General features: G+C 50.9%; 1 protein-coding gene across 1 annotated transcript in view; it reads left to right on the forward strand.

Annotated features, from left to right (window-relative positions):
* The first annotated feature begins 654 nt into the window (after positions 1-654).
* Positions 655-14,407, forward strand: part of LOC119399929 (casein kinase I) — a 31,356-nt gene continuing 17,603 nt past the window's right edge. The window contains exons 1-3 of the mRNA XM_037666824.2: positions 655-1,131; positions 7,152-7,960; positions 10,972-11,274. Of these exons, the coding sequence (XP_037522752.1) occupies positions 1,056-1,131; positions 7,152-7,960; positions 10,972-11,274 (1,188 nt within the window). The 5' untranslated portion in view covers positions 655-1,055. The remainder of the gene's footprint in view (positions 1,132-7,151; positions 7,961-10,971; positions 11,275-14,407) is intronic.

Genomic DNA, 14,407 nt, shown 5'->3' on the forward strand with positions numbered 1-14,407 from the left:
GCAATTCTGGTCATTCAAGCAAGGGCAAGTGAACGGGTTCGCTTTCCGAACCGTTGTTCCAGAGTGTATCCCATGAAACACAAAACCTCTATAAAATGTCTTTAAAACGTATAAAACCTCTATAAAACGTTTTATAGAGGTTTTGTGTTTTGTGGGGTGGTTAGGTTGACTGCATGCGCTCTGCTTATTGTTTTGCGCTTGCTCTCGCGTGATTGGTCCAACTCAATCTTGATGACGCAAGCGCGATTTTGGGCAATCACAAAGGGCAAGCGAACGAGTTCTCTTTTCCAACGTTGGCAACTGCATGTGCTTCGGTATACTGGTTGATAGTTTACACCGTGGAGCGTCGCACTAATCGGCGTGTTTGTATCTTCCATCGCGTCATTTTAGTCGCGCGGTAAAGTTGTACCGCGCTAACCTTCGTAATTTGCTTTCTTTGCACTTCTTCCGTTTCGTCGCTCGTTCCGCTGACTCACTGCTCGCGTCTCGCGCGAGTCAAAACAAAAAAAGCGCGAGCGTCACGAACCACAGGACTCGTTTTATTTCGCTTCTCACCGACTCGTGCAACGCTTGCGCAGCGCATACGACGCGGTTTCACGTCGCTACTTGCGCAATTTCTTTCTGCGCGCTCGCCCAGATGACCGACGCCGCCTCGGAGCGCGCAACTGGTCTGGCAACGTTCATCCGGGAGCTCGCTTGTGCGGAGTTTCTGGCGCATGCGCAGAGAGGTCGCTACAAGATTTGTTGGGAAAAGAGTGGTGCGATGTTTCCGAAAAATCCGAAGAATCCTCGTTACGGATCGACTCCAGCAGCATGAAAACAAACAAGAAGGGTGCTTCGATCGTGGACTAACACCGTGCCGCAGGTCCCGAGCCGGCCGAGCGACCCGTGGACGAGGTGAAGCGCCGCGAAGAGTCCGATATTGTTGTCAGAATCGCCCACTGTCCTTCCAAGATGGCGGCGTATTTTCGTTGAAAAAAAATTGACAGGGTATCCCCCCACAAAACCACCGCCAGTTCGTTCTCTCCGAGCGGGGGTTCCTTGCCTCACGAGAAATGGAGCTTCGAGTCGGCAACAAGTACCGGCTCGGACGGAAAATTGGCAGCGGATCCTTCGGGGATATTTATTTGGGTAAGTGACGTTCCCTTTTCTCGCGACCCCCCCTCAGCTTCGGCAGTTGTTTCAGCTGACGATGACCCAGACCCATTTTGGACTTCGCCTTGTTGCCCTTCCGGGCTCGCGGCTTATTCGTTTGCCAGTAGCTTATTCTGTCGAGCCTCCAAATGTCGAGGCCCCAGCCGAGCCGTAGCGGAGGTTTTTACTCCCGTTTCGAGCAAGCGAGCGTCGGCCCCCCATCAGAGTTCTTTGTACCCTGACTGGGCGTCTCGGAACACATGAACGCGACGGGGCAAAACTATCCTCGATTGCTCGTTCGCGTAACCCCACTACGTTGCTTTGCCCCTGTCGAAGTCTTCTCAGAACGCGCAGTGTCGAAATAAATTCGCTGCGTCGCACTAGCATTGGGTCGCGAAAAAAAGAGCGAGCGAGACCGTCTTTGTGGTGTTTGTTTAGTTGCTTCGACGCGAGCATCCAAATAAGTCTTCCGCGGGTGTGGACAGTCGCGGAGGGATGTGCGATGCCGTTCTATGTTGTCAGCCTGACAAAGGGTAGCGGCTTTTTCGCGGTGCTGCGCGGTTTTTTTATTAGCTCGCTGCCCCAAAACGGGCGGCGATTGACTTGCGAAGGGCTCGTAACGGTGTGCGCTAGTGGCGTGCGAGTTGCAATAACAAAAGAAGATACCACCGCACCTCCCGGTAATCGATAGGGCTCGCGAAAGAAAACAAGAAGTCTAAAACGTTTTCGTTATGTGCCGAGTGGCCAAGCCCAGGCGGAGGGCTACCCCCCGTAGAGTTTTTCTTGCGAGCGGAGCTGCGTCGGTCAGCTGTGTGACGGCGGTCTCCGAATTTGGATCCGCGACGCGAACACGACGGGAGTCGCCTACCCTCGCTCAGCTGTTTATGCGCGCAGGCTTCGCTGGTCCGCTGGTGTTACGGTGCGGCGCTTCTAGCCTGATCGAAAAAGATGGTCGCCCCCTCCCCCCCTTGGAACAATTGCGGAGCCTTCGGTCGTGGGCGTTTTTTGTTGCACGCAATACCGTACCCCCGTTGCGAGAAGTTTTCTCGTGCCCTTTTGGTGGCCGCCGAGGCTTATTTCTCGTAACAGTTTTTTTTTTCTGTTTCTTTTAAGAGAAGCTCTCGCTAGTCCCCAATGTTATAGCGTCTTCGCTTTTGCAGGGCCCGGTGTACTTTCGTAAGACAAAACGAGGCAACAAATCGCGATGCAAACGAAACGAGAGCCGCCGCCGCCTTTAGACCGGTGCTCTCCACTGGCTGATCAGAAGTCGTGTGCTTCGGAGAAAAGAAAAAAAAAGAAACCTCTCCTCCCGTGTTTTTTGTGCTTATTTGTTTGGCCGCCGCCCGTGCAAATGAGACCCTTTGCAACGCGTCGTCTTTTTCCCGTCCCGTAGTGCGCAGTTTGTAATCAGGCCGGGAAGAAAGACTCCGATGATGGCCGACTCGCCGCAAAGAAAGAGTTCGTACTCAGAGAGAATAACCAAACCCGTAAACATTGTGCCTTGGAAGGTAAAGGTCTGGGTCGGGGCAAGGCATTATTAGTTTGCGGAGGAGCGGGTGAATTGCCCTCCTGATAAAAAGGGAGCACACAGCCCGAGGTCGGTGTCATCTCTCGTTGCTTCTACCACGAGTTGTTTTTCTTGTGGCGGCTTGGACCCGTTAATTTGCGTACGTCGCAGTAAGGTTATTCGCTCCTATCTGACAGATTTAACAGCCCCTCCTTTCAACCTCCGACGAGCACACCTTATCGGCTGGTGCGCCGACAAAACGCGAATTTTTCGGTTTTTGTTTATCGATGAAAGTTGAAACGCGCGGTGTATCGTCTTTCTTTTTTTTTCGATCGCCGCGCCGCCGTCGTCTGCCTGCCGCTCTTCTTGTCGTCTGGCGATGATGACTCACCGCTGTGAATTCCCGATCAGTGTTGCTTTTCTTTCGTTATATAGAAAGCCTGGTGTTGTTGCCCGTAGCTCTTGCGCAAGCAAGCCTGATTTGGTTGTCTGCTGCATCGTGGGGGGCGCATGTCTTCAGACTTCTGTGTCGTTATGAAGCTAAACTAAAGGCAGCATACCACAGCTGTCTGTATTAGAAGGGTTGTTTGGTGGGCAAGTTGGTACTGCATTGTTGAACAAAAATGCGCTGATTCAATGACTACATAATAAGAACACAGCAAGTAGTGCTCTTGAACACATTCATGTATTTCCATCGTTAATGAGCTATGGTAAATGTCCCGCCACTTTTGACTGTGGCCAGCAAAAGTTTAGCGGTGTCAACTTGTCATGTTCATACAAGCAAGAATCGCATGTTGCTGATTCACAGCCAAGTGCCGTTGTTTCATAACCTCGTAGATACCGTCGTCTTGCAAAGCAGTCTGGCTTTAACAACTTCGTCACAGTTAGTGTTTGACCAGAAACGTCAAGTTTGTCCGACGCGTAGTGCGCGTCCAAAACCTGTGGTTTCGTACGTTGCAAGCTCACGGTGCAGGATGAACTTGCAACCTAGTGTGATTCACTTGAGGACAATCCCGGCGAAACGGCACTCTATCCGTGCAACTTGGCGTGGCAAGTAAGATGCTCTTGCCCGGTATTTGATACGAGTTCATGTACAGTCTGAGTCGCACTTGTACAGAGCGGGCAGTGGGCCTGTTCAGCCGCCATCTTTTGCAAGAATATGCAGAGGCTGGCGGCGTAACGATGCCAAACATTGTCACACCGCTTGCCGAGTCCTTTTGCTAGAATTCAAGCACGAGCGGAAGGTTGTAGGTAACGTGAGGTAGCAGCTTTGGACGGTGCCAGCATCCCCAACCAAGCTCTCGACCACTCTAGACAAGGGTGATTCAGACTATTGTTAATCCGCATCTAATCTAAGTAAGGCGGTGTGAGAATTCTCAGTCATTGTTCTCTTGTGTGTGTCAGCACATGTTCGGGAATCGCTGCAACTCTTAGCGTCACGCTGCTGTCGGGATCACACGTTTCCTGATGTGTGCTGCCAACTGTTGCGCAGTCTGGCTTAGTCACATGTAGCTGCCACTCACTTTCAGCAGGTCTGTGAGCCAGGTCACAGCTGTTTCCTACTGGACAGTGCACACTTGTGGCAGCTTGCTGTGTGACATTTACTGTAGGGTGCTGCCACGAAACAGCTGACACCAGAAACTTAAATCAGACCAGCAGCACATACACCAATCAAAAGTGTACGCTGTTGTGATACAGTTCAATTTGTAACTCTGCCACAGCATCACAACCTCAGGCATTACCTTAGAACCATGTATATTGTAATACTGATCAGACAAGACTTGTGCACAGAACAGTTTCTAGTTGAGCGAATTCTGCAAACTCTTGTCACATATGATAGCGACACCTTCCCATCCTTTCTGCACGGTGGCCTACAGTTTACGCTCACTTCATTTCGACTTTTGCTCAGCGGCCTCTGAGTGAGCGCACAAAACTGTAGCATATGACCATAGCCATTGGGTTTCGTTCTGGCCATTTTGTGGTGGTACAGTGGTTAAGGTGCCCAACTCCCATCTCAAAAGTCACGGGTTCGATCCTGGTTGCGGCAGTTGCATTTCAATGGAGGCGTAATGCTAGAGGTCCGTGTGCTGTGGGATTTATGTGCACATTAAAGATCCCCAGGTGGTCAGAATTTCTGGAACCCTGCGCGACAGCGTGCCTCGTAATCATGTTTTTTTTTTTCGGACATAAAACGTCGGATGTTATTATTATCGGGTTTCGTTATTTGGTTCTCCGTAAGCTACAGTTCACATCCGTGCATATACGCACTTCCTGAATGAACCCTCAATGTACATGTGTTTCGCAAAATGATAGCTTTTGCACGGAAAGTTCAGGTCTTGCCAAGTGTTCCTAGGTGTGTTGGCCAGTAAAACTTTAGCCAGTAGCTTGAGTTTCTTATTCTAGCAGTTGCAGTTTTCATATTTACTGGCAGCACAACCAAACATACGGACAGAGAAAAGGAGCGAAATGAAAAGACAGCGCTGTGTTTCCGTTTCGCTTCTTTTTTCTGTCCGTGTGTGTGGTTGCGCTGCCGGTAAATATGAAGTACAGCTAACTGGCCCAAGTTTCCGTTTTATTACAGTTGCAGTTTTCTTTTCTGCTTGTCCTGCCGAATACTTCGTTTATACAATGGCTGTTTCAGGCAAGGAGGCCTTGGTTAGTTTTTCCTCGTGGTGTTTTTTTTTATTATTATTTAATGTTGTAGCTGTAATACCATCACGTACAGGCTTGTTCTGCACGGCACATGTTTTCATATTTTTTTACCGTTTCAGCGAGTCGTGCGCGCACGTCTGGTATCAAGTCTGCAGGTAACTGCGTCACTGGTGGAAAAGGGCCTGAGGCGGCGTAAACAAGCTTCATTATCCACGCTGCGAAGTGGTTAAATTGATAAGGAGCTGGGGGGAATAGGAAAGGTTGCACTGCGAGATTCAAGATTAGATTACATCCTAGCTTGCGCAGAGAGGCCTCGTGTGTGCGTCAATCTGCTAGCAGCACAATACGAGGAACGTGCATTCGGCTACTGTTGCAGGCTTGTCAATAATAGCCGATGATATGAGGGTCGGAAGCCGAACGTGAAGTGTTTTGTTCACACCTGCCCACGAAACTTCTGGTGGACTAATGGTTCACACACATCAGCACGAAGTCACCGTGCAGAATGACTAAAGTTATACTCTGTTCCAGAAGTTCCGTGCAGCAGGGCCAAGGCTACACGACCCTCGAGCGCATGTTGTTGCGAAGCGAGATGTAGTGCCCCATATACGTAGCCCGTTGTTTGTCCTCACGACTTTTGCAAGCGGTCTCGTCGGAGGATTTTTACTTGAAGGCTTCTCTGCGTGTTGTAGCTGTGATTTGTATGACGATTTTGTCGCATTTTCTGTATAAAACAATTTTTGTGGCTGCATGATACTGAAGAAAGAGTTCTTGCTTGTACGTGTTATAACATGCAAATGACGAAAGAAATAACGCTGTTGTGGCTCGTATGTGTTATGTTTTTACTTATAAAGTACGAAGGAATGGTACGACACTGTCTAAACTTTTATGAGTAGTCCGCACAGCCCGAGCGTCCACAGCGCCGCGGAGGACCCAGTCTTGGGTTGTGATTAGTCCGTGGTGGCAGATTTGGTCGCTCCTTAGTCAAAATGGCGGCGCCTGGTTCACCTGTGCGATATCGTGCAAGTATCTCGAAGACGCGCGCTTTTACGGTGCCGAGGAGAATATTTAACCGCTTTCACAATTACAGCTCATCTCACTGCGCAGTTGCACAGTGTCCCGAGACGCTGCTGCCGCTTTCGCTGCAGCGCTCGCCGCTAGCAGACGACAGGGCGCGGAAGGATACACTTAGATGTGCTCGCCCTCCTGATTGGTTGAGAAGGCCTGTAGCTTCCACAGTGCTGCACGGAACTTCTGGAACAGAGTATAGTGATCGGGACGGGGCAAAAATTTTGTTATTGGACAAAACACATCGGCGAAGTTCATTCAACTGCTGCCTGTTCACACAGTATCTCGCTGTAATTGAGGGCATCCTGTGATCAGGCTATCTTATCTGTATACCTTCATTTTGTGAGTGCGCGTTTAAAGTAATGAACTGAGCCGACGAGGTTACTAAGTTACTGACCACAAATCATTCACACTCTCGGTTTGAGACATTTGGTATGTTATCGGAGAGTTCAAAAATTGACACAACTACATGGCTCCGTTTTGAGATGAGTGGAGGCCCGCAGTTTCACGAAAATGGAGATTGCGACACGTGGTGCGACTGAGCTGTTCCAAGTCAAACCTGCGCCGTCTGCATGTTTGTCCAGTGTTGTGCAGGGGCAGGTTCCCTGCATCACCACTAGGGGTGCTCATGATGATGTGGGGATGTTTGTGATAATAATGATGCTAAATGATAATGCATGTGATCTCGCTAGCCAATCGCAAACACTCATGTGCTAACAGCTTCACTGTCTGACTGTTTTTGCAGCGTAGAACTGGCTGAATTTTCATCTAACCTCTCTTTCCCACCGTGCAGGGACAAACATAACGACGGGCGAGGAGGTGGCCATCAAGCTGGAATGCATCAAGACGAAGCACCCGCAGCTGCACATCGAGTCCAAGTTCTACAAGATGATGCAGGGTGGCGTCGGCATCCCGCTGATCAAGTGGTGCGGCTCGGAGGGCGACTACAACGTCATGGTGATGGAGCTGCTGGGACCGTCGCTCGAGGACCTGTTCAACTTCTGCAACCGCAAGTTCTCACTCAAGACGGTGCTGCTGCTGGCCGACCAGCTAGTGTCGCGCGTCGAGTACATCCACTCCAAGAACTTCATCCACCGCGACATCAAGCCCGACAACTTCCTCATGGGGCTGGGCAAGAAGGGCAACCTGGTGTACATCATCGACTTTGGTCTGGCCAAGAAGTACCGGGACTCGCGGACGCACAACCACATCCCCTACCGGGAGAACAAGAACCTGACGGGCACGGCCCGCTACGCCTCCATCAACACCCACCTGGGCATCGAGCAGAGCCGCCGGGACGACCTGGAGAGCCTCGGCTACGTGCTGATGTACTTCAACCGGGGCAGCCTGCCCTGGCAGGGTCTGCGGGCGGCCACCAAGCGGCAAAAGTACGAGCGCATCAGCGAGAAGAAGATGTCGACGCCCATCGAGGAGCTGTGCCGCAGCTTCCCCTCGGAGTTTGCCACCTACCTGAACTACTGCCGGTCGCTGCGCTTCGACGAGAAGCCCGACTACTCGTACCTGCGGCAGCTCCTACGCAACCTGTTCCATAGGCAGGGCTTTACCTACGACTACGTGTTTGACTGGAACATGCTCAAGTTTGTGAGTACGCACAAACGGGCCCTCTGCCTACCTTTTGTTCATCTCGGCGCATGGGTCCGGACGGATGCTTTTGTTGCAGAATTCTGCAGTCTCTTGCGTGCCCTCCTCGGCGAGGATACTGTGCACTTTTCAGTTTGAGCTGTTGCCAAATGTGTGCTTAAGCTTAATGTCAAATGGCTCGAGTTTTTATTGCAAGGCCGCACCACGTTTTTCATTGCCGACATCTGTGCAGACATGATCATCATTTTGGAGGGGGTTCTAGCACCGCCCTTTAGTTACTGGTTTCTGTAACACTTCACTCGCATGGTGTGCATCGCACTTGGCTCTAAGCGAGTAGCAGCACACCTTCATAGTGCTGCTAGAACTTGTGTTCATAGCTTAATGTAGTAGGCCAGGGCACTTCAATGTATACCCGAGAGCAAAAGTTTACGGGACGTTGGCTCCACAACAAATTCAAATTTATACCCTATGGGCGTGTATTGCTTGTAATCTAGCTGGTGACTCTACAGGTTGCAATACCAGCTACAGACTGGAACTTTTATTTGGAGGTTATGTTCCCAGACAAAGCGAGAATCTACCTTTCTCTCACCTCCCACAAACTTTTGCTGTTGGGTGTACGTCCCATGGACATGAGTTTCACACGTTGGGCCATTCGTGGGAGCTTCCACAAGGTTCTCTCCTGCTTTGCTTCTGCACATAATGTGGAGTGGTATGGGTAGCTTAATTTTAGGCGTGGGATTAAATTAGACATTCACCCCCTTTCTGTGTGTGGCCTAGGCTTCACACCTCGGTGAGCTACACTGCAGTGGGAAACAGCAATAATTGGTAAGACTTGACATGGCATTCCTTTTGATGTGTTGATGTGGACGAGTATTATGAGCATTTTGCTTATTCGGTGGAGCCTTCACTGCTATTCTTATGAAATTGTTGTGATGTGCACTGCAGTGTGCATGTATTGTGCTCGGGCTTTACACTCTTGCCGCAGCACCCGTCATTGAGTGAGCATCTAGCGTTTAGTGGGGTCATTGTAGTGTGCCAGGGCTACTGCACTGGGACACAAAATGGCAAACAAGTGCACAGGAATACCAGGCTGGACTGCTCAGGTGCCATGCGGTGACCGTCTAGTAGCCCAAAAACATATCATTACGTGCAAAGTTGATCCAGAAAGGCACCAGTTGCTGAGTGAACTCGTAGGTTTGGTAATTCCTGTAAAGGTACGATCACAGTGGTAAACCTTGTCACACGAGCGGGTGCCATCACGTCGGCAAAGAAAAAAAAAAAATCACACCATCTCCCGCTAAAGGGGACCATGAGGCGATGCGAAGCAGTGTTTCGGCATGTAGAGCCCGCGTTTCAGAGGTGGAGTGCTGAGGGGAGAGGGGAAGTGGAGAGGGCGAAAGGAGAGGAGGAGGGAAAAGGGAAGGGGAGAGGTATGCGGAGATGGGGTGGAGGGGAAAGGGAAGGGGAGAGGTGGTGAGGGGAGGGGAGTGAAGTGAAGAGGGGAAATGAGAGGGGAGGGAATGGGAAAGGAGAGAGGGGAGTGGAGAGGGTTTGCGCATGCGCAGTAAGGGTGGTCACGCCGCACACCACCACCGGATTGAACTCCGCTATAAGATGCTTCACATCTAAAACAAGCAAGTTCACACCAGAGCTAGGGAACAGCGGGCACAAGCATTTTAGCCAGCGTCACGTCTCCCCTCTAACCCAGCCATGGCTCATTGCACCTCTTATAATTGTGCATTCTGATTGGCGGTTGGCAATCTCATCACTGACCAGAAATCCTTCACTGTAAACAGGTATAAGCATCAGCTAGTTCTTAACGTGACACCATCAGACAAAAGTAAATCATTTCCACAGTTGCCATCATGACCACAAGTTGGGCTGGCTGAAACTCCTAGGGTTTCACGTCGAGAAATAACCAGTGAGGTGGACAGAGGACTGAAGGACACTGGGGAAAACATCGAATGCATGATGCAAAGGTTGTGGGCTCGGTCCCCACCAGCGGGGAGTTTTCTTTTTTTCTTTTTGGCCACTTCAGCTCATTTTCTATTGATCTCATTACTCCACATCAATTAGAGACAGTTGAAGTACTATATACATTGCTTTGTTATTTGGTTGCATCGTAGTATTGTGTCTAAAGAAGAAACCCAGTGAGGATGCTACGCCTTTTGGCTACCTACGAACTTCTCTAGCATCGTAGACTTCATATTTGGACTGTAGCAAAACAGACAGAAACCTTTACCCACCTTCCATCCGTTCCGGTTCGAAACTAAAGAAAGCAAAGCTCAAGTTAAAGAAGCGTACTTACTCTTTAAGAGGTGGCACATACTGCAGTCAGAAAACGTTCACACGGATCAACCACAAAAGAATGTCTCAGTGCTCAACCACAGACTTCTGCGGCCGTGTTAAGTTTTTGGGAGGGGCCCAACAACAGACTGCAAAGGATTAAAGGGGCACTAAAGGCAAATAATAAGTCCATGTGGATTGTTGAAATAGCGTTCCAGAAACCTCGTAGTGCTTGTTCCATGCCTAGGAAACACTTACACGTTTTAGTGGTCTGCATACTATTAGCGCAGTTCAAACTGCCCGCCTATGAGAATGGCCTCCGAGCAAGGGGCTTTAGCAGGGCACGGCCGGCGAAAATGAAACCAGAGTATCGTCAAGAAGTTCTTTTCTGCATGAATCGAACTGAAATGCGCTCCATCTTGTAATTCACTGAAATGCTCTTCTGTGTCATGGGTAGGTTGAGTACTTGTGATTAGTTGTACCGAGGCTCTACTATGTCGTCGGGCTTGTTCCAGTATGTCCCACTGGTGGCGAAAATCGTGTCCTACGTTCACCTTAATTTCTCGATTACTGAAGCGTCACTGTGTATAATATTGACGTTTTAGACGTTCTCAAGCATTGACCTGTCACTCTGACATGAATTATTTCCCTTTAGTGTCTCTTTGAGTCTATAAAAGGAGCCGATCACACGCTTTGCAAGTGTCCTGATTGGTAACACCTTGCAGGGCGGCAATCGGAGCCAGGCTGGCGGTGCCGAGGCCGGGGCCACGGGGGTGGTCGGGGCCGAGGGGGGTCCCGAAGGAGGTCACCGGGCACAGGGGGGAGCCCAGCAGGCGCACCACGCGTCGACGGCGGCCTCGCGGGGCCTGCCCCCGACCACGGCGTCAGGCTCGCAGCGGCCCCCCTACCGAGGGACCTTCCTGACCGGCATGAACGGCGAGCAGCACGGCATGCCCGCATCTCCCCCCTACCCCCCATGGAGGAAAGGCGCCGACCACCACAACGCCGCCTCCGGAGCTCTCACAAAGGTGAGCACAGGTTGATTGTTTCCCCTGTACACTCATGTACCGCCTTCCTTGAGCACATTCTGATTGCCCTGTATTCTTGCATGCACTGCCTTCCTTGAGCACATGCAGATTGCCCCCGTACACTTGTGTGTACCGCCTTCTTTGAGCACATGCTGGCTTCCCCTGTACACTTGTGTGTACCACCTCTCTGAGCACATGCTGATTGCCCCTGTACACTAGAGTGCGCTGCCTTTCTCGAACACATGCTCATTGCACACTTGGTATACTGCCGTCCTTGATGAGCACATGCTGATTGCCCCCGTACACTTGCGTGTACCGCCTTTCTTGAGCACATGCTGATTGCCCCTGTACACAAGCGTGCACTGCCTTTCTCGAACACATGCTCATTGCCCCTGTACACTAGCGCGCGCTGCCTTTCTCGAACACATGATCATTGCCCCTGTACACTTGGTATACCGCAGTCGTTGATGAGCACATGCTGATTGCCCCCGTACATTTGCGTGTACCGCCTTTCTTGAGCACATGCTGATTGCCCCCGTACACTTGCATGTACTGCCTTTCTTGAGCACATGCTGATTGCCCCTGTACACTAGCGTGCGCTGCCTTTCTCGAACACATGCTCATTGCCCCTCTACACTTGGTATACCGCCGTCCTTGATGAGCACATGCTCATTGCCCTCGTACACTTGCGTGTACCGCCTTCCTTGAGCACATGCTGATTGCCCCTGTACACTAGCGTGCACTGCCTTTCTCGAACACATGCTCATTGCCCCTGTACAGTTGGTGTACCGCCGTCCTTGAGCACATGTGCATTGCCCCCGTACACTTGTGTGTACCGCCTTCCTTGAGCACATGCTGATTGCCCTGTACACTAGCGTGCACTGCCTTTCTCAAACACATGCTCATTGCCCCTGTACACTTGGTATACCACCGTCCTTGATGAGCACATGCTGATTGCCCCCGTACACTTTGCGTGTACCACCTTTCTTGAGCACATGCGGATTGCCCCTGTACACTAGCGTGCGCTGCCTTTCTCGAACACATGCTCATTGCCCCTGTACACTTGGTATACCGCCGTTCTTGAGCACATGCGCATTGCCCCCGTACACTTGCGTGTACCACCTTCCTTCAAGCCAAGGTGATGTGCGAGGTATAGTAGAAACATATCTGTACAGTGAAACCTCCTTAATACCGTATAAACGCGTGTAAGGGCCGCACCCGTGTATGGGCCGCACCCCGTTTTTATTAACTACATATTCGAAAAAAAAAAAAAAAATCCGCGTAAGGGTCGCACCCACACTTTCGTTAACCCACACGTTTTCAAAATGCACGGGTGCATGCGAGCTTTTGAACGTAGTCAATAGATGGCGCGAAAAAACGCAACCATCATCATCATCATTATTGAAGTTTACAGCGGTTTACAGGTACAGTACGTCACTAGTATATTTTGTTGAACTTTCTTCGTGCTAAGGTGTTCATAAAGTTTGCTAAATATCTTAACTATTTGATTAGTGTTCATACACTCGTTACCTAAAGGTTAAACCGAGATTTTATCCTTCGCGTCTCGCACCACTACACACGCGCTCTCCATATCGGCATTAGCATCACCAACTTGTGCAGTTCAGCCGGCCATTTGCAGGAGTTGTGCACGCGCTATTGTCTCTCGTGCTTGTCTTCTACTGAGCGTTCACGTTGTGCCACGATGGGGAAGCACCTCTACAGCTACACGGCTGGCTTCAAGTTAAAGGTGGTCGAGTTTGCGCACGAGCACGGGAAACGGGAAGTGTTCCCCGACGTCAACGAAAAGTGCGTTCGAAGATGGTGCGCGCAAAAGGAAGCTCTGCAAAACACGAACAGCAAAAAGCGCATGGCTTTCCGAGGAAAGCCATGCAAGTTTCCGGAACTAGAAGAAGAGTCGTTCCGCTACGTGACAGAAGTGCGGAACGATGGATATGCCCTAACAACAGACATGCTGCGCGTGAAGGCACTAGCCTTGGCACGTGCGAAGAATATACCGGCCGGGACTTTCAAGGCTAGCGTTGGCTGGGTGCGGCGATTTCTGAAAAGGAAGGATCTCTCTTTTCGGCGAAGGACCACATTGTGCCAGCGGCTGCCAGAAGACTACACCGATAAGGTGCTTAGTTTTCACAAATACAGTCGCCGACCGTTTATTCGGACATGCCCGTTTATTCGGACATCTTCGTGGCACCGCCACTCGCCCCATTGAACCTAATGTAAACTCACGACCGAAAATTCGGACGCCCCGCTGTGCGCCGTTCGATTATTCGGACTCCGTTTGACTGACCGGATGCGTCGCCGTACGCCATGACACGCTGACAGCGACGTTAACAATACGTTTGCTAGGTTGCCAGCACTGATATGCTGCACTAGCTATGGATGGACGTCGGGCCATTGTCAAAATGCATGCAGAAATCGCCATTGCCGATCTCGAAGGCTACGTTTGACGACACCTTTTTTTTGTTTTGTTTTAGCCAGTCGAGCGGCCACGCCAAGCCACCTACGGAGTCTGTTTGCTGTGGCGTTTGGCGTGTGTCAGCATGTCAGTGGTGTCAGTTTGCTTCTGCGGCTAGGCCTGGTTCGTCTTGTTCTCTGTGTTCTCGTCTCTTGCGTGTTCCGTGGCGTGCTGAAATGGCTCCGACGCCACCCGTTGCTGCGCCGTCGGGAGTGAAGAAACGCGGCCAACGTGGGAGCTACAAGACGCTCACGATGTCGAAGAAAGCGGAGATAATTCGCCAGGTAGAAGGAGGCCGACCTCAGTCTGAAGTTGCTCGGGAATTTTCTGTTTCCAAGCAAACCGTCTCGGACTACCTCAAGCAGAAGGCTAAGATCCTGGAGGCAGCTGAGAAAGCGTCTGCGGGTACGCAGAAAAATTTCCGGGACGGCAGCCACCCGCAGCTTGAAGAGGCGCTGAACATGTGGTTGAGTGCCACGGTGGCTAGGAAAATACCCGTGTCTGGCGATCTGCTCAGACAGAAAGCAGAGACGCTCGCCCTGCGCATGGGTATTACCGGCTGCAGGTTCAGTGACGGCTGGTTGTGCAACTTTAAGAAAAGGTACGACCTGGCCTTCAAGCGAATGTGCGGCGAGAGTGGTTCCGTCGACCAAACGCTCG

Source organism: Rhipicephalus sanguineus, chromosome 7 (assembly GCF_013339695.2).
Source record: "Rhipicephalus sanguineus isolate Rsan-2018 chromosome 7, BIME_Rsan_1.4, whole genome shotgun sequence".
NCBI classification, from domain to species: domain Eukaryota; kingdom Metazoa; phylum Arthropoda; class Arachnida; order Ixodida; family Ixodidae; genus Rhipicephalus; species Rhipicephalus sanguineus.